The sequence below is a fragment of the Scyliorhinus canicula genome, chromosome 7 (assembly GCF_902713615.1).
Source record: "Scyliorhinus canicula chromosome 7, sScyCan1.1, whole genome shotgun sequence".
Taxonomy (NCBI): domain Eukaryota; kingdom Metazoa; phylum Chordata; class Chondrichthyes; order Carcharhiniformes; family Scyliorhinidae; genus Scyliorhinus; species Scyliorhinus canicula.
The window spans coordinates 106650889-106669741 of NC_052152.1; the positions used below are offsets into that span (position 1 = coordinate 106650889).

At 47.9% G+C, this 18853-nt stretch overlaps 1 protein-coding gene across 1 annotated transcript in view; it reads right to left on the reverse strand.

The window, feature by feature from the left end:
• LOC119969114 overlaps positions 1 to 18853 on the reverse strand; it is a 358923-nt gene that overhangs the window by 124240 nt on the left and 215830 nt on the right. Inside the window, exon 25 of the mRNA XM_038802328.1 lies at positions 16809 to 16920. Within this exon, the coding sequence (XP_038658256.1) occupies positions 16809 to 16920 (112 nt within the window). The remainder of the gene's footprint in view (positions 1 to 16808; positions 16921 to 18853) is intronic.

The following is an 18853-nucleotide window of genomic DNA, read 5'->3' on the forward strand; positions in this document are numbered from 1 at the left end:
ACACCTAACTGGATTTGTTTTTTCTTCTGGGGAAATTTTGCAGTTTGATATCAAATTACAGGAGTAAAATAATATGCCCTCACCACACATTATTCGTTCGTGGGATGTGGGTGTCACTGGCTGGGCCACCATTTATTACTCATCCCTGAGGACATTAAAGAGGTCATTTACAGCAGTGTTTTTCAAACTTTTTTCCCCAGGACCCACTTTTACCAACCGTGGACTTCGGGACCCATGCCGACCGCGTTCGCGAGACATGCCAGCTGACTTTAGTGGCACATGCCGGACGACCTTTGCAACATAACATTATTGCTTACGTTTTATGTGGCAGATGGGCCTGTGATGGACGATCAATGACTACTAAAGTGAGGTTGTAGTCCAACTGAAGGCTTTAATAAGCTAGATGTTTCCCCCAGTAGCTCAGGTACAGAAAGATAGCTGCTGGGCGGCACAGGCTCTTTTACCCCGCCTTGCAGGGCGGAGCTACCATACAGGCTCGACCAATGGAAAGCATACATTATCTACCAATGGTGTTCCAGTATTACTAGGTACCGTAATACCTCTACACAGACTACCAGGTTCACCCCCTGTTAAAAAAAAGAGTCCGGCGGGGGTGGTGGCTTGGTATTACAACATGGTAACGTGGTAGAAGTTATGGTTATGGAGGTACCGTAATACCTCCGTACAGGGTTTTGCCTTATTATCATAACTATTTACAATTTTACAATTAACTATATACACATTAAAATGAAGCAATCAGTCGATTGGGGGCCCTGGTCATCCTCTGTGATCGGCGAAGCTTTGGTGGTGACGCCGGTGGAGGTTTGGGCGTCTGTGACTCTGGGAGCGTGGTTTTGATCTCTGTGGCAGCTTCAACACCCCTAGACGGGGCCGGCGGAAGAACCGATCCTCCTGGGAAGGGGGCAGCTGTAAGGTGCACCGGTGAGATAAGGTCCACCGGTGGGATGAACCGCCAGTACGGTAGGCGTACTGGGGGTTAGCGTGGAGAAGATGGACCCTCTTGACCAACGGGTCCGACTTGTGCACCCGCACGTGTTTTCGGAGCAGGATGGGTCCGGGGGCTGCCAGCCAGGTCGGGAGCGAGGTCCCAGTGGAGGACTTCCTGGGAAAATGAGGAGACGTTTGTGAGGTGTTTGGTTGGTCGTGGTGCAGAGCAGTGACCGGATGCAGTGGAGGGCATCCGGAAGGACTTCCTGCCAGCGGGAGACTGGGAGATTTCTGGACCGTAGGGCCAGTAGGACGGTCTTCCAGACCATTCCGTTCTTCCTCTCGACCTGTCCATTACCCCGGGGGTTGTAACTGGTCATCCTGCTCGAGGCAATGCCCTTGCTAAGCAGGAATTGACGCAGTTCGTCGCTCATAAAGGAGGACCCCCTATCACTATGTATGTAAGCGGGGAACCCGAACAGTGTAAAGATACTACGGAGGGCTTTGATGACAGTGGTTGCGGTCATGTCGGGGCAGGGGATGGCGAATGGGAATCGGGAGTATTCGTCAATCACGTTCAGGAAGTACGTGTTGAGATCGGTGGAGGGGAGGGAACCTTTGAAGTCCATGCTGAAGCGTTCAAAGGGACGGGAAACCTTTATCAGGTGCACTTTTTATGGCCGGTAGAAGTGTGGCTTGCACTCTGCGCAGATTTGGCAATTCCTGGTGGCTGTACTGACCTCCTCATGGAGTAGGGCAGGTTGCGGGTCTTGACAAAATGGAAGAAGCGAGTGACCCCCGGGTGGCAGAGGTCCTCGTGGAGGGCTCAGAGGCAGTCCACTTGTGTGTTGGCACATGTGCCGCGGGACAGGGCATCAGGAGGCTCGTTTAGCTTCCCGGGACGATACAAGATCTCGTAGTTATAGGTGGAGAGTTCGATCCTCCACCGCAAGATCTTATCGTTTTTTATCTTGCCCCGCTGTGCATTATCGAACATGAAGGCGACCGACCGTTGGTCAGTGAGGAGAGTGAATCTCCTGCTGGCCAGGCAATGCCTCCAATGTCGCACAGCTTCTACTATGGCCTGGGCCTCCTTTTCGACTGAGGAGTTGCGGATTTCGGAAGCATTAAGGGGACGTGAGAAGAAGGCCACGGGTCTGCCCGCTTGGTTGAGGGTGGCCGCCAGAGCTACTTCAGAGGCGTCGCTCTCGACCCGGAAGGGGAGGGACTCGTCGACGGCGTGCATCGTGGCCTTTGCAATGTCTGCTTTGATGCGGCTGAAGGCCTGGCGGGCCTCTATCGACAGGGGAAAAACTGTGGATTCGATCAGTGGACAGGCCTTGTCTGCATAGTTGGGAACCCACTGGGCATAGTAAGAAAAAAAACCTAGGCAGCACTTCAGGGCCTTGGAGCAGTGGGGGGGGGGGAGACTCCATAAGGGGGCGCATGCGTTCAGGGTCGGGGCCTCTAACTCCATTTCGCACTACGTAGCCGAGGATGGCTAGGCGGTCGGTGCTAAACATGCATTTATCCTTGTTATACATAAGGTGAAGGATTTTCGCGGTCTGGAGGAATTTTCAGACGTTGGTGTCGTGGTCCTGCTGGTCATGGCTGCAGATGGTGACATTATCGAGATACGCGAATGTTGCCTGTAAACCGTTATCGGTCAACCATTCGGTCCATCTCTCGCTGGAAGACCGAGACCCCGTTAGTGACACAGAAGGGAACCCTTAAAAAGTGATAGAGCCGCCATCTGCCTCAAAGGCAGTTTACTTGCGGTCACTCGTGCGGATGGGGAGCTGGTGGTAGGCAGACCTGAGGTCCACCGTGGAGAAAACCTTGTATTGCGCGATCCTGTTTACCAGGTTGGATATGCGAGGGAGAGGGTACGCGTCGAGCTGCGTAAACCTGCTGATGGTCTGACTGTAGTCGATGACCATCCTATGCTTCTCCCCGGTCTTTACCACCACTACTTGAACTCTCCAGGGACTGTTGCTAGCTTCAATGACTCCTTCCCTCAATAGCTGTTGGACCTCTGACCTAATAAAGATCCGGACCTGCACACTGTAGCGTCTGCTCCTGGTGGCGACGGGTTTGCAATTCGGGGTGAGGTGCGCAAACAGGGAAGGCAGATCGACCTTGAGGGTCGCGAGGCTGCAGACAGTGAGAGGGGGTATAGGGCCGCCGAATCTGAAAGTTAGACTTTGGAGGTTGCACTGGAAGTCTAACCCTAGGAGTGTGACCGCGCAGAGGTGGGGAAGGATGTAGAGCCGGTAATTTTTGAACTCCCTTCCCTGGACCGTGAGGTTTGCTACACAGAACCCCTTTATCTCTACTGAGTGGGAACCGGAGGTGAGGGAGATTTTTTGATTAACAGGATGGACGGGGAGAGAACAGCGCCTTACCGTGTCAGGGTGTATGAAGCTCTCCGTGCTCCCAGAGTTGATTAAGCAGGACGTCTCGTGTCCGTTGATTAACACCGTTGTTGTAGCAGAGTGGTCGAGGCCGAGACAGGTCCAGGGTCACCGAGGATAATCGTGGCAGCCGCTGGGTGTTCTCATCAGGCGGTGTGTGGCCATCTGCACCGAGGTCCTGGGAGTCCATCCAAGATGGCGGCGCCAACTGGTCGCACGTGGCTGTGGGTACAGAAAATGGCGGCACCCATCCATCACACACGGCGTCAGTGGAACAAGATGGCGGCACACGGAGGAAGATGGCGGCGCTCGCTGGCCGCATGGGGCCCGAGGAGAGGGTTGTAGTGGCGGTCCGCATTCGCTTCCGGAGACCGCAGCGCCCGCCCGGGCCTGGCATACGGACACAAAGTGGCCCTTTTTGCCGCACCCTTTACAGGTGGACAAATGGGCTGGGCAACGCTGTCGGGGGTGTTTGGCTTGCCCGCAAAAATAGCAGCGGGGCCTCCCGGGGTTGCCGGGCCATCTTGCAGCGCAAGCTTGTGGGGGTATGTGGGGCATTGCCTCGGAGTCGGCTGCAGAGGGATTCCATGCTGCTCAGGGGGCGGCCGCGCAGTCAGGGGCGTAGGCTTGGGCGTTTTGGGAGGCCACATCCAGGGAGCCGGCAAGGGCCCGTGCCTCCTTGATGCCTAGAGTTTCTTTCTCCAGCAAACGCTGGCGGATGTGAGAGGACAGCATACCCGCAACAAAAGCGTCCCAAATCAACAGTTCAGTGTGGTCGTTTGCTGAAACTTGCGAGCAGCTGCAGTTTCTCCCCAATGCATGGTAGAATTCTTCCAGTGACTCACCAGGAATTTGTCGCCTCGTTGCTAGTAGATGCCGGGCGTAGACCTGATTTACAGGGCGAATGTAATGTCCTTTCAGCAACTCCATCGCGGTATCAAAGTCGTCCGCGTCCTCGATGAGGGTGTAGACTTCTGGGCTCACCCTCGAGTGCAGGATCTGCAGTTTCTGTTCTCTTGTGGGTGTGTTTTCTGCCATTCCGAGGTAGCCGTTGAAGCACGCCAGCCAGTGCTTGAAAGTCGCCGCCGAGTTTACTGCGTGGGGGCTGAGTTGCAGACACTCCAGCTTGATTCGGAGCTCTATTCTTTAAATTTAGCTTATTAAATTGATGCACAATCAATGACTACTAAAGCAAGGTTGTAGTCCAACTGAAGGCTTTAATAAGCTAGATGTTTCCCCCAGCAGCTCAGGTACAGAAAGGAAGCTGCTGGGCCGGCACGAGCTCTTATACCCCGCCTTGCAGGGCAGAGCTACCATACAGGCTTGACAAATGGAAAGCACACATTATCTACCAATGGTGTTCCAGCATTACTAGGTACTGTAATACCTCTACACAGACTACCACAGCCTGCTTGGTCCTCATGATATCTCTTGCTTCGTCATTCAACGTTACATTACAGCTAAGGACTTCAGCTGTTGATTTAAGTTCTTGCTGCATGCTTTTTAAAAAGTCAAGAGGTTTGTCCTCAAATTCTCCATGCTTAGTCTACGAGGGTTTTAAACTTCATTTGCCAGCACTTCCCTGCATATAACACACATGGGCTTTGCATCCTGATTTGCATTGGCACAATTAGTGCCATATCTCAAGAAATCATTTTTATCCTGCTTTGTTCCCGATTTCAGTTTCTTCTTCGTTTGTTCACCAGAGGCCGTGGAGCTCGGGATGCAGCTCACACCAGCACTGCCTTGTTCTACCATGGACTCTCCTTAGAGTTTCTCTCCAGCAGATTTAGTTGTGAGATCCTGTTCTGTTTGTATCCCTGGCCCTCTCTACCTTATTACAAAATGACCCATCTTCAGTTCTTCACACAGTCCTGTTGCTTGCTTACTGGCAACTACAAAATGGAGGAATCTCACCTCTATGATGTTGCATCCAAAGCATTGACGTGTTGGGGGCATGACCTTCTCTCTGCCACTGCCTCTGACGGGAAGACTTATGGTTCATATTTGAAGACCGGTTGCGGTCGGCATTGCTTTCTTTACTTAGAAACTTTATTTCTGATACATAATTTTTCCAAATTTATGACGTTTTACTGCTAAAAATTAAATTAACTTCAGTTGAACATGTGCAGCCTTACATTTAGACACAAACTTTGTTTTAAATATATTCCTATTTCTTTAGAAATATAACCAATTATAAAAAAATTGCCACAACTGATTGCTCCACGACCTTCCCGACACCCACCTGCGGGTCGCGACCCTGAGTTTGAAAACGCCTGATTTACAGTGCCAGGGACCCGGTTTCAATTCCGGCCTCGGGCGACTGTGTGGAGTTTGCATTTTCTCCCCATGTCTGCGTGGGTTTTCTCCCACTATCCAAAGATATGCAGATTAGGTGGATTGGCCATGCCAAATTGGCGCTTAATGTCCAAAAAGTGGGGTTACTGGGTTACGGAGATTTGTTGGAGGCGTGGGTTTAGGTAGGCTGCTCTTTCCAAGGGATGGTGTGGACGCGATGGGCCAAATGGCCTCCTTCTGCACTGTAAATTCTATGATTCGATAATAGATCAGATTTCCTTCCCTAAAGGACACCAAGTGGGTTTTTACAACAATGGTTTCATGGTCATCGTTAGACTTTTAATTCAGAATTTTTATGATTTCAAGGACTACCTGCTGTGGTGGTATTGCAGCCCAAGTCCCCAGAGCATTTCCCTGGGTCTCGGGACTACTTGTCCAATAACAGTAACACTACGCTACTGCCTCTCCCAGTATTACTGGCAACCCAAGTTTAGCATTGATGGAAAGCATTTTGGGCTTCGCATGGCATTCATTCCATCTCACAAGAGAAAAGTCAGATCCAGTCTCAGGCTGCATTTAACCCCACAAATGCTATCTCAATCTACAGCAAAACGAATTCTCATAATTTTTAAAAAAAAAATAAATTTAGATTACCCAATCATTTTTCCAATTAAGGGGCAATTTAGAGTGGCCAATCCACCTAGCGTGCACATTTTTGGGTTGTGGGGGCAAAACCCACGCAAACACGGGGAGAATGTGCAAACTCCACACGGACAGTGACCCAGAGCCGGGATCGAACCTGGGACCTCAGCGCCGTGAGGCCGCAGTGCTAACCCACTGCGCCACCATGCACGAATTCTCATAATGACGTTTCTTCTACATCAGAGAGCCTAAACAAAGATTAGGTGGCTAAATTTCGGAGCACCTCCATAGAGTCAACAAGAGAAACTCTGAGCTTCGATTAACTTTCACTTAGTCAAGGCCTTCTACCAAGAGCTGTACACCTCAGAGCCCCCAACGGGGAAGGCTGTGATGAACCGGTTCCTTGATGGATTGGACATACCAGTCTTGGTAGAGGGCAGAAAACGGGACCTGGAAGCACCACTAGCACTGGGAGAGATCATGGACAGCATTAGCTCCATGCAAATGGGGAAGGCGCCGGGACCGGACGGATTCCCGGCGGACTTCTACAAAACATTTGTGACAGCGCTGGCCCCGCACCTGCGGGAGATGTTCACAGACTCGCTAGCTAGGGGCACACTGCCACCCACGTTAGCACAGGCCTCAATCTCGCTGATACCTAAGAAAGACAAAGACCCAAGGGAATGTGGGTCATACAGACCCATCTCTCTGCTGAACGCAGACGCCAAAATACTGGCCAAAATCCTAGCCAAAAGGCTAGAAGACTGTGTACCTGAGGTGGTCACAGAGGACCAGACGGGCTTCGTCAAAGGTAGACAGCTTACCTCGAACATCAGGCATCTGCTGAACGTGATAATGACCCCCTCCGGGGAGAGAACACAAGAGGTGATCGTCTCCCTGGACGCAGAAAAGGCCTTCGACAGAGTCGAATGGAAATACCTCATAGAGGTACTGGAGCGGTTCGGGCTTGGAACAGGGTTCACCGCTTGGGTAAAGCTCCTATACAACGCTCCCATGGCGAGCGTACGGACCAACAATACTAACTCCCAATACTTCCAGCTGCACAGGGGCACCAGACAAGTATGCCCACTGTCCCCGCTGCTGTTCGCACTAGCAATCGAACCGCTAGCAATCGCGCTCAGGGCAGCAAAAAGTTGGAGGGGGATCCGAAGGGGAGGCAGAGAGCACAGAGTCTCACTCTATGCAGATGACCTGCTCCTCTACATCTCGGACCCACAGAGCAGCATGGACGGAATTATTGCGCTCCTGAAAGAGTTTGGAACCTTCTCGGGCGACAAACTCAACATGAGCAAAAGCGAGATCTTCCCAGTACACCCGCAAGGGCGGGGGGGAGCGGGGGGCAGCACTAAAGCGGCTGCCGTTCAAACAAGCCCGACACAAATTCCGCGACCTGGGGATCCAAATAGACCATGACTGGAAAGGGATCCACAAATGGAACCTCACCAGTCTGACGAAGGAAGTAAAAAAAGACCTGCAAAGATGGAACACACTCCCACTCTCCCTCGCGGGGAAGAGTCCAGACGATCAAAATGAATGTACTGCCCAGGTTCCTCTTCCTATTTAGATCCATTACGATCTACATCCCCAAGGCCTTTTTCAAAGCGCTGGACAAACTAATCATGGCGTTCGTATGGAGGGGGGGGGGGGGGTAAATATGCTAGGATCCCAAAGAAGGTCCTACAAAAAAACAAAATCCAGGGGGGGCTAGCCCTCCCAAACCTACAATTCTACCACTGGGCGGCAACAGCCGAGCGAGTAAGGGGATGGAGTCAGAGGCCGAGTGGGTGCGTGCGGAGGAGGCCTCCTGCATGGGGACCTCCCTCCGGGCCCTCGCCACAGCAGCACTCCCATCCCCACCCAAAAAACACTCCAGCAGCCCAGTGGTGACAGCCACCCTCCAATCATGGAACCAACTGCGGCAGCAATTTTGCCTGACCAAAATGTCGGACAAGGCTCCCATCTGCAACAACCATAGGTTCACACCAGCACTGACTGACGCCACCTTCAAAAGATGGAGGCAGGACGGAGGGAGACACTGACAACCAGGGACCTATACACGGACGGCAGGATCGCAACACTGGACGAACCGACAGAGAAATTTCGGCTAGCCAGGGGGAACGAGCTACGGTATCTGCAGCTCAAAAACTTCTTACGAAAGGAGACAAGGACGTACCCACATCCGCCATGACAGAAAGACCTACTGGACGCAAGTATCCTAGATAAAGGGAACTGTAGCGACATGTATGACCGACTGGTAGAAAGAGCCAACACCGTACTGGACGCAACAAGAAAGAAATAGGAGGATGACCTGGGGATTGAGATAGGGTGGGGATTCTGGAGCGAAGAACTGCATAGGGTCAACTCCACCTCCACGTGCGCAAGACTCAGCCTGACGCAACTAAATGTGGTACATAGAGCCCACTTAACAAGAAACCGTATGAGTAGGTTCTTTCCGGAGGTGGAGGACTGATGTGAACGGTGCCAAAGAGGCCCGGCCAACCACGCCCACATGTTCTGGTCTTGCCCCAGACCTGTGGAGTACTGGACAGCCTTTTTCGAGGCTATGTCCAGAGTGGTGGGGGTGAGGGTGGAGCCATGCCCGATAGTGGTGGTCTTCGGGGTTTCAGACCAGCCAGATCTATTCCTGGGGAGGAGGGCGGACGCTCTTGCCTTTGCCTCCCTGATCGCCCGCCATAGAATCCTGTTTGGCTGGCAGTCAGCAGCACCACCCAGAGCTACAGACTGGCTGTCCGACCTGTCGGAATCTCTCCGAATGGAGAAAATCAAATTCGCCATCCGAGGGTCAGACGACGGCTTCCACAGAACGTGGGAGCCATTTATGCAATTGTTCCGGGACCTGTTTATGGCCAACAAACAAGAGGAAGAACAGTCGGGTGGCCAGGAATCAGGGGAAAATGGACGGGAATCGGGGGAAGGTAGCCGGGGGGGGGGGGAGGGCTACGGGTTCATTATGGGGGTTTGTTCTCATGGTTTTATGCTTATTTATTTTTCTTGTTAATTTATTGTTTTTGTATTGGAGGGGAGGGGTTACTGTTTTTCTCTGTTGTGATAAAATTTGTTGTTGAAAACTTGAATAAAAATTATTCCAAAAAAAAGGAAGGTCAAAGCCACAAGCAACAGTCTGATGGCAAGCTAAGGCCCAAAACCAAATTGTAAATAAATGCCTATAAACATGTGCCTCGGCCATACTGGGGAATGTAAAATATTTATGCCGGTTAAAGGGGGTGGCCACAGTTGTTATTATGAAGACACATTTATGAAGTGTAAATATACATGTTAATTTTTGCGTGTTTTTTTTTCTAATAATTTGTTGGATATAAAATATGAAAACTCAATAAAAAACATTTCCAAAAAAAAACTTTCACTTAGTCTCTTGCTCTTGATGTTGAGTTTTAGTTTCAGAATGTAACCTCTGTCCCTGTTTTGTTTTATGATGGCAGCTGCTGGTAATGATTCCAGAGTGTTAGGGAAGATCCCAGCTTCTCGGGTGTTGTTGCAGCTGCACTCATCCAGGCAAATGGAGCGTTTTCCATTACACTCCCCGACTTGTATCTTGTAGATGATAGGGACAAGCCGTGGGGAGTAGAATCTGAACTACTCACTACACAATTCCCATGCTTTGACCTGTCCTTTCTAACAGCCACAGTATTTATATGGTTGGCCCACTTCAGTTTCTGCTTAATGGTAGCCCCCCTCCCCCACGAGCATATTGAGATTGGGAATTCAGTGATGGTAATGCCATTGAATAGCATGGGAAGGTGATTTAATTCGCTTGTTGGAGATGGTCATTGCCTGACACTTTTGTGTTATTAATGTTACTCATCACTTATCAACCCATCAGCATGGGAAGTCTTCAATGGTGCAGAACATTGTGAAATTATCTGTGAACATCTCCACTTGATTGACTGTCACATGTACCAAAGTACAGTGAAAAATATTTATCTGCGGCCAAGGAAACTTACACAGTAGACAAAAGAATGACTGACAAGTACACTGGCAAATAGTGATTGGTTACACTGTGGGACAAGGGCCAAACAAAGCAAATACATGAGCAAGAGCAGCATAGCGCGTCATGAATAGTGTTCTTACAGGGAACAGATCAGTCCGAGGGAGAGTTGTTGAGGAGTCTAGTAGCTGTGGGGAAGAAGCTGTTCCTTTGTCTGGATATGCGATTCTTCAGACTTCTGTATCTTCTGCCTGATGGAAGGTACTGGAAGAGAGCAGAGCACAGGTGTGAGGGGTCTCTGACAATGCTGTCTGCGTTCGTGAGGCAGCAGGAGGTGTATACAGAATCAATGTGGGAGTGGCAAGCTTATGTGATCCGTTGGGCTGAGTTCACCACACTCTGCAGTTTCTTGCGATCTTGGGCCGAGCAGTTGCCATACCAAGCTGTAATGCAGCCGGATAGAATCTGTAGATGTTTGTGAGAGTCTATGCAGACATGCTGAATTTCTTTAGCTTCCGTAAGAAGTAGAGACTTTTAAACTTATGATGGTCATTGAATCAGCAGCTGAAGATGGCTGGGCCTAGGACCTTAGGATCGCTTGTAGCAATATCCTGGGACTGAGCTGATTGGCCTCCCAACAATCCCACCTATCTTCCTCTGGGCATAACTCCAACTAGCCGACAGTTTCTCCCAATTGACAGTTACTTCAACCTTGCTTGAGTTTTTTGATGCCTTGGTGGCAAGGGCAGTCACCCTTACTTCACCTCCTGAGTTCAACTCTTTTGTCCGTGTTTGGACCAAGGTTTTAATGAGGTCAGGAACCATGTGGCTCTGGTGGAACTCAAAACTGAACATCAGTGATCAGGTTGTGGCTATGTAAATACCACTTGATAGCACTGTTGATGACCCCTCCATCACTATGCTGATGATTGAGAGTATACTGATGCTACAGTAATTGGCAGGGTTCGATTTACACTGCTTTTTGTACACGTGGCATACCCAAGCAACTTTCCACATTGTGGGGTAGATGCCAGTGTTGTAGCTATACTGGCAGAACTTGGGTAGGGGTGCAGCTAATTTTGGAGCATGTCTTGAAAACTACTGCCAAGGCCCACCATTTTCAGTTGTTTCTTGATATCATTGGAGTGAATTGATTAGCTGAAGATTGGTATCTGTGATGTCCAGGATCTCAGGAGGAAGCCAAGATGGATAATCTGGAAGGGAATCCGGAGAGGAGACAAAGAGCACAGAGTCTCACTCTATGCAGATGACCTGCTCCTCAATGTCTCGAAGCCACAGGAGGGACTGAAGGAAATACTGCAAATACTGAAAGAGTTTGGAACCTTTTCGGGCTACAAACTTAACCTGGGCAAAAGCAAGACATTCCCAGTGAACCCAAAAGGGGGAGGGACAGAGCTGAAAGGGCTCTCGTTCAAAACACCCCAGAACAGATTCCGTTACCTGGGGTCCAAATAGCCAGAGACTGGACACAGATCCACAAGTGGAACTTGACCAGCCTGGTGGAGGAAGTAAGAAAAGACCCTCAACGGTGGGGCTCACTCCCACTCTCCCTGGCGGGAAGAGTGCAGACGATCAAGGTGAACATACTGCCATGGTTCCTGTTTAGATCCATCCGAATCTTCATCCCCAAGGCCTTTTCCCAAAACGTAGACAGTCTAATCATGGTGTTTGTGTGTGGGGGGGATAAGAACCCAAGAATTCCCAAACTAACACCGCAAAGAGGGAAAGTCAGAGGGGGCCTACCGAACCTACAATACTACCACTGGGCAACAACGGCACAAAAAGTGAGGGAATGGGTGCAAGAACCCGACACAGATTGGGTACAAATGGAGGAGGCATCCTGTAAAGGAACAACCCCCCCAAGCCCTGGCCACAGCAGCACTCCCATCCTCCTCAACAAGGTGCACAAGCTCCGTGGTAGCTGCCACGCTGAGAACGTGGACACAGTTGAGACAGCACTTTGGGATAACCAAAATGTCCCTTATTTCCGCAAGCTATGCTAGATCCCACCTTCAAAAGATGGAGGCGGGACGGAGGCACACTGACGGTCGGGGACTTCTACATGGGGCACAGACTGGCGACACTGGACGAACTGACAAGGAAGTGGAAACTAGCAAAAGGACAGGAATTGAGACACCTCCAAATAAAGCACTTCCTCTGCAAAGAGACAGTAGAATACACCAGGGCCCCAGAAATCACACTACTAGAGCACCTGATAGGCAGAAGCAGCGAGGGGGGGGGGGGGGGGCTATGTGTGAAAATATATGAACACCACTGGATGGGGCCAGACAGAAATGGGAGGACGAACTGGGGAGAGAGGTAGGATGGGGACTCTGGAGCAAAGCACTGAGCAGGGTGAACTACACCTCCTCCTGTGCAAGTCTAAACCTAATGCAGCTCAAAGTGGTGCACAGAGCACACCTGACCAGAACCCAAATGAGCAGTTTCGTCCCGGAGGTGGAGGACAAATGTGAGCGGTGCCCAAGGGTCCCGACCAACCACACCCACATGTTTTGGGCTTGCCCCAGCCATGTCCAAGGTTGTGGGGGTGAGGGTGAAGCCATGTCCAATAATGGCAATCTTCGGGGTATCGGAGCAGGCAGAGCTACACATGGGGAAGGGGGCTAACACCCTTGCTTTCGCTTCCCGAATCGCATGCTGGAGAATCCTGCTCGGCTGGCGATTGGCAGTGCCACCCATAGCTGCAAACTGGTTCGCTGACCTCTCGGAATTTTTCCACCTGAGGTCAGAGGAAGGCTTCCTGGATACTTGCGGGCAGTTCGTGAGCCTGTTCCAAAACCTGTTCGAGGTCAGCAACAAGGAATAAGCCAGGAAAAACAAATGACAAGAGTTGCTTGCATATGCTAACTAGGGAATGGTACCATTTGGCCCCGCCATTTTGGTGCCGATCTTTTGGCGCCGTTTTTTTGGCGCTGAATTGGTTTGGCGCCGATTGTTTTGGCATTCAACGATTTGGCGCTGGATCTTAATTACCTACTTAATAACCACTTTTAAAACCAACATTTTAAATGTAGTTCTGCACCTAGTTCCGCCAAGTTCCACCTAGTAGCGCAACATACTCTTAGAATTTTACTCTAAAAATTTAAAAGTAGTTAAGTCTAATTTTACTTTACTGATTCTCATAAAAATTTATGAGAATCAGTAAAGTTTGCAGAAATGGCTGAAAGTATTTTAAGTAAGAAAGACAAACCTAAATTTTCTCACAGAATAAAGGTTTCGTATTTTTATCCTAGTTTAATTTAATCCATTTATTTACATGCTTTGGCGCCAAACCGTGGTTGGCCAAAAATTGAGCGCCATAACAACTGAGTGCCAAAAAAACGGCGCCAAAAGATCGGGGCCAAAAAGCACCCGACCCTGCTAACTATGCTGCCAAATCTAGGTCAGAATTTACTACTCGTCCCGGCATGTATTTTCTATATAACTAATATGTTATATTCGGTTCTAAAGTGAACATACCGATCATATTGGTTGCAGTTGATCCTGATTGATTAGATGCTGCATGTCAACTATCACAACCTTTCCCTGTCTCTTTTTAATTTTAAACTACTTTAAGTAAATGTGCTACCATACCTGCTTCTCCTACTTCGCATGTTCTCACTGTATTTTCAAAGATCTCAAAAATATGGAGTGCAATCTCCCATTATTCCTTCCTCATCTTATCATAAAGCTTCAAAATCCAAACTTGGTGTCACTTCATCATTACGTGTTTTCTTGCCCCAACTTGCAATGCAAGATGAGTCAGAAGAAAAAAGGCCGTTCAGCCTATTGGAAGTCAACTCCCACATAAATGAACTCTTTTATTCAACTCTCTTGTTATATGTGGCCGCTGGCACATGCACAACATGTTCCTGATGCATTTCCAGATAGTGACAGAGGTTAGTCCTTTAACAAAAGTGTACAGTCATTACACAACATCTGAGATTTTCTTTTAAACAGATGATATATTACAAACTCACATTTAATTCAGATTCCAAAAACCAAGAAAGAAAACAATTCTGAACTAAAATAGAAAATTATGTTAACTTCATATTTTGTATTTCATTTAAAATAGAAAAGAGCCAACCAGAAGGCATCATTTTCAGAATCAGTTTTTAGAAAGCAAAATTCAAATTTTATAAAAAGACTTCGTAAAATATATCTTTGTTGGTCTGGTTAGTGAAAACAGCAGAAATGAGTCTATCATCACCTTTACAAAGACATATTTACATTCTGAATTGGTGAGACCTTCATTGAAGGATTTACATATTGAACATTCAAAAAGCTGTATTTTGTATATATACATTTCAACTCCCGTTTAGACTGGCTGAAGCATTTAGTCTCAACATGGCAATTACTATTATGAGCATCTGCAACTTCAAGATGGGGCTTTGAAGTTTTTTTCTTCTTTCTTGAGTTGCAGGCTGGCAACCTTTCCAAAAGGAAATGTTAGGCAAATAAAAATAGTGCACAGCACATAATCCTCAAATTGTTCCTATGTCTGTAGATGGGCAAGGTCCATACTCCACCAAAGAAAACATTCACTAATGCTGGATGGACCATCAACAGCGTTTCTCTGGAATATGCAATCTCGATTATGTTACAGCCTTTTGCAAACAGTTCAAGGATAAACAGTCTGGATTTGATTCAGTTTTTCCAATTTAAACATAAAATTTGTTCATTCATCCATCTTCTTTGCTCCTCTCCTGAACGATAAGAATATACGAGAAGAAACTTGATAAGAGTTTTTCGAGGAGGTCACAAAGATGATTGATGCAGGTAGGGCAGTGGATGTTATCGAAATGGACTTCAGTAATGCCTTTGACAAGGTCCCTCATGGCAGACTGGTACAAAAGGTGAAGTCACACGGTATCAGAGGTGAGCTGGCAAGATAGATACAGAACTGGCTAGATCATAGAAGGCAGAGAGTAACAATGGAAGGGTGCTTTTCTGATTGGACGGCTGTGACTAGTGGTGTTCCGCAGGGATCAGTGCTGGGACCTTTACTGTTCATAGCATGTATAAATGATTTGGAGGAAAATGTAACTGGTCTGATTAGTAAGTTTACGGATGATACAAAGGTTGGTGGAATTGCGGATGGCGATGAGGACTGTCAGAGGATACAGCAGGATTTAGATCGTTTGGAGACCTGGGCGGCGAGATGGCAGATGGAGTTTAATCCGGACAAATGTGAGGTAATGCATTTTGGAAGGTCTAATCCAGATAGGGAATATACAATGAATGGTAGAACCCTCAAGAGTATTGACTGAGAGAGATCTTGGTGTAAAGGTCCACAGGTCGCTGAAAGGGGCAACACAGGTTGAGAAGGCAGTCAAAAAGGCATACGGCATGCTTTCCTTCATTGGCTGGGGCATTGAGTATAAAAATTGGCAAGTCATGTTGCAGCTGTATAGAACCCTAGTTAGGCCACACTTGGAATTAACACGTGAGAATACCACCCACCAAGTACATGATACATACTCATGCGACTCAGCCAACGTTGTCTACCTCATACTCTACAGGAAAGGATGTCCCGAAGTGTGGTACATTGGCGAGACCATGCAGATGTTGGGACAACGGATGAACGGACATCGTGCGACAATCGCCAGGCAGCAATATTCCATTCCAGTCGGGGAACACTTCAGCAGTCAAGGACATTCAGCCTCTGATCTCCAGGTAAGCGTTCTCCAAGGCCTTCAGGAACGCAAAATCGCCGTGCAGAAACTTATAGCCAAGTTCCGCACATATGAGTATGGCCTCAACTGAGACCTTGGATTCATGTCGCATGACATTCATCCCCCATCTTTAACCTGGGGTTACCCCTATCTCTATGCTCACATTCAAGGCATTGTCATGCATCTTTGACTTTGTCTATATATATGTTTCTGGAACATACCTGTTCATTCACCCGAGGAAGGAGCAGTGCTCTGAAAGCTAGTGTTTGAAACAAACCTGTTGGACTTTAACCTGGTGTTGTAAGACCTCTTTTTAAATCAAGTTTGTGCTTATTTGACTGCAGTTTAAGACGCTTGTGGGAGGGCGGAGTAGAGATCAATTTTCATCCTACCGTTGTGCACATGCGTTTTCTAGCATGAATCATCGAATAACACTCGTGTGGGAACCTGGAAAAGAGCTTCAGAAGTGAAGCTGCTGATTGATTGTACAGGAGAATTGAAGGCTGGGAATGCAGGCTGCAGAGGGAAGCAGATGTACTTTATGGTGATCCTCAGCAAAGTCACGTTGCCAATCATTTCAATTTATGATTTTGAAAATTTCTCGAGGGAAATGCAACCTTGTGTATTTGTTTATTATTTTTTTAAAAGTTAGCAAGCATTACGACTTAATGCTTTAAAGATAAGCAAACATGGCATGGGCCCTTAAGGTTGTCCAGTTTGCAAAAGTGGACCCTGGTAAAGAAAGTTTGAAAAACACTGACTTAGAACATCACATCTGCAACCCTACAATGAAGAATTTTGAACTCGAGAGAAGTATCACACTATTCTGTCTCTGCAATTGGCAGATCCACAAAGACATGGAATTTCTTCTTCAGGCATGCTTCCTGTTGAATATCTGTAATCCCATGTCAACTCTGATCCTGCTTTGATATACCTAATAAATAAACAGATAAAAAGTCACTCAATTAAGGAACACCTTGGACTTCCTTGTTAAAGTAGGTATCAATCCATTGTGAATTCACATATCATATATCATAGGGATAGAACATATGGTTAAGTATGGTACAACATTGGACCGTTTTGCATTATCCTTACTACTAAACCTGTTCAGTTCAATATCAAGAAGGTATCCTAATTAATAAATTAGGCTCGCATTTCAGTGTCACTTAATGTAAATAATCAACCCATTTGTAATCATTCAAGCCCATTGTGTCTGTGCCAGCTCTCTGTAAGAGCAACTCAGTTAGTCCCACATCCTCATCTTTCCCTGCAGCCTTCCAAATCGGGATCAGTGTCCTGCAGTCAGTTCTAGTTGAAAGAAATTAACTGAGAAGCATCAGGGATAGGTGAAGATCAGAGCCAGCATAACAAAATGATAAGTAATTATAAGAAGTAATACAAGGATGAATAGACTGAAGTAGAATTAGATAAGGAGACTAAGGTAAGAAGAGTATCTTTTAACACTAAGTAATTTGAAAAGTTAGCAAGTAAGGCAAAGTACATTTAAGTTTAAGACATGGCAGATGAGAACCGCTGAGTAGAATGTGTGGCCTGTCATATGTGGGAAGACATGGACCATATTGATATCTTAAATGACTATATGTGCAGGAAGTGCTCTCAACTGCAGAAAATTGAGTTCCGGGTTTTGGAACTCGAGCAGCAGACGGAGACAGTGGTGCATATGCAAGGTTGAGAATTACATGGATAGTACATTTAGAGAGGTTATCAACACCATAGCTCAAGGGACTGGAGAAAAGAAGGATGACCATCAGGCAGTCCGAGAGAAACAGGCAGGTAGTGCAGGAATCACCTGGCGCTCAAATTGTTCTCTTTATTTTGGAAGCTGATGTGGACACTGGTACCTCAATGAAGTGCAGTCAGAGCCAAACCTCTGGCACAACAACCGGCCCGACTGTACAGGAGGGGAGGAAGGAAGAGCAATAGTGATAGGGGTTTCATTAATTTGGGGGACAGAGAGGTGTTTCTGCGGCTGCAGACATGACTCCAGGATGCTGCCAGGGTGAGGGATGCCACTGAACTGCTGCAGGCCATCCCAAAGTGGGAGGGCTATCAGAGGTCATGGTACACGATGGTACCAACAATATCGGTAGAAAGAAGGATGAGGTCTATAGTAAAGGAACCAAGACAGAGGGAGGTCAGTCATGTCGAGCTCCAAAGCAGTAAAGCAAGGCTGGATGGCCTCTACTTTAATGCTCGGAGCATTATAGGTAACACTGATGAGTTAAGGGCGTGGTTCAACATGTGGAATTGTGATAATGTTGCCATCACAGAGATGTGATTGAGGCTGGGGCAGGACTGGCAACTCAACATTCCGGAGTATAGAATCTTCAGGTGAGACAGATGAGGGTGTAAAAGAGGCAGCGGTGTTGCATTATTAATTACGGAGTCTGGACGATATCTTGGAAGGGTCTTCAACTAAGGCTTTGGGTAGAGCTTATAAATAAAAAGGGAGCAGTTACGCTGCTGGAAATGTATTACAGACCACCAAATAGTCAGCCAGCAATAGAGGAACAGATATGTAGACAATTCACTGAGGTGTGTAAAACTTCAGAGAGTCGTGAACACAACCCGGTCCATCATACAAACCCACCTCCCATTCAGTTACTCCATCTACATCTCCCGCTGCCCGGGAAAAGCAGGCAGCATAATCGAAGACTCCTCCCACCCTGCTTACTCACTCTTCCAACTTCTTCCATCGGGCAGGAGATACAAAAATATGAGAACACGCATGAACAGACTCAGAAACAGCTTCTTCCCCGCTGTTACCGGACTCCTAAATGACCCTCTTATGGACTGACCTCATTAACACTAGAGCCCTGTAGGGCAGCACGGTAGCACAGTGGACA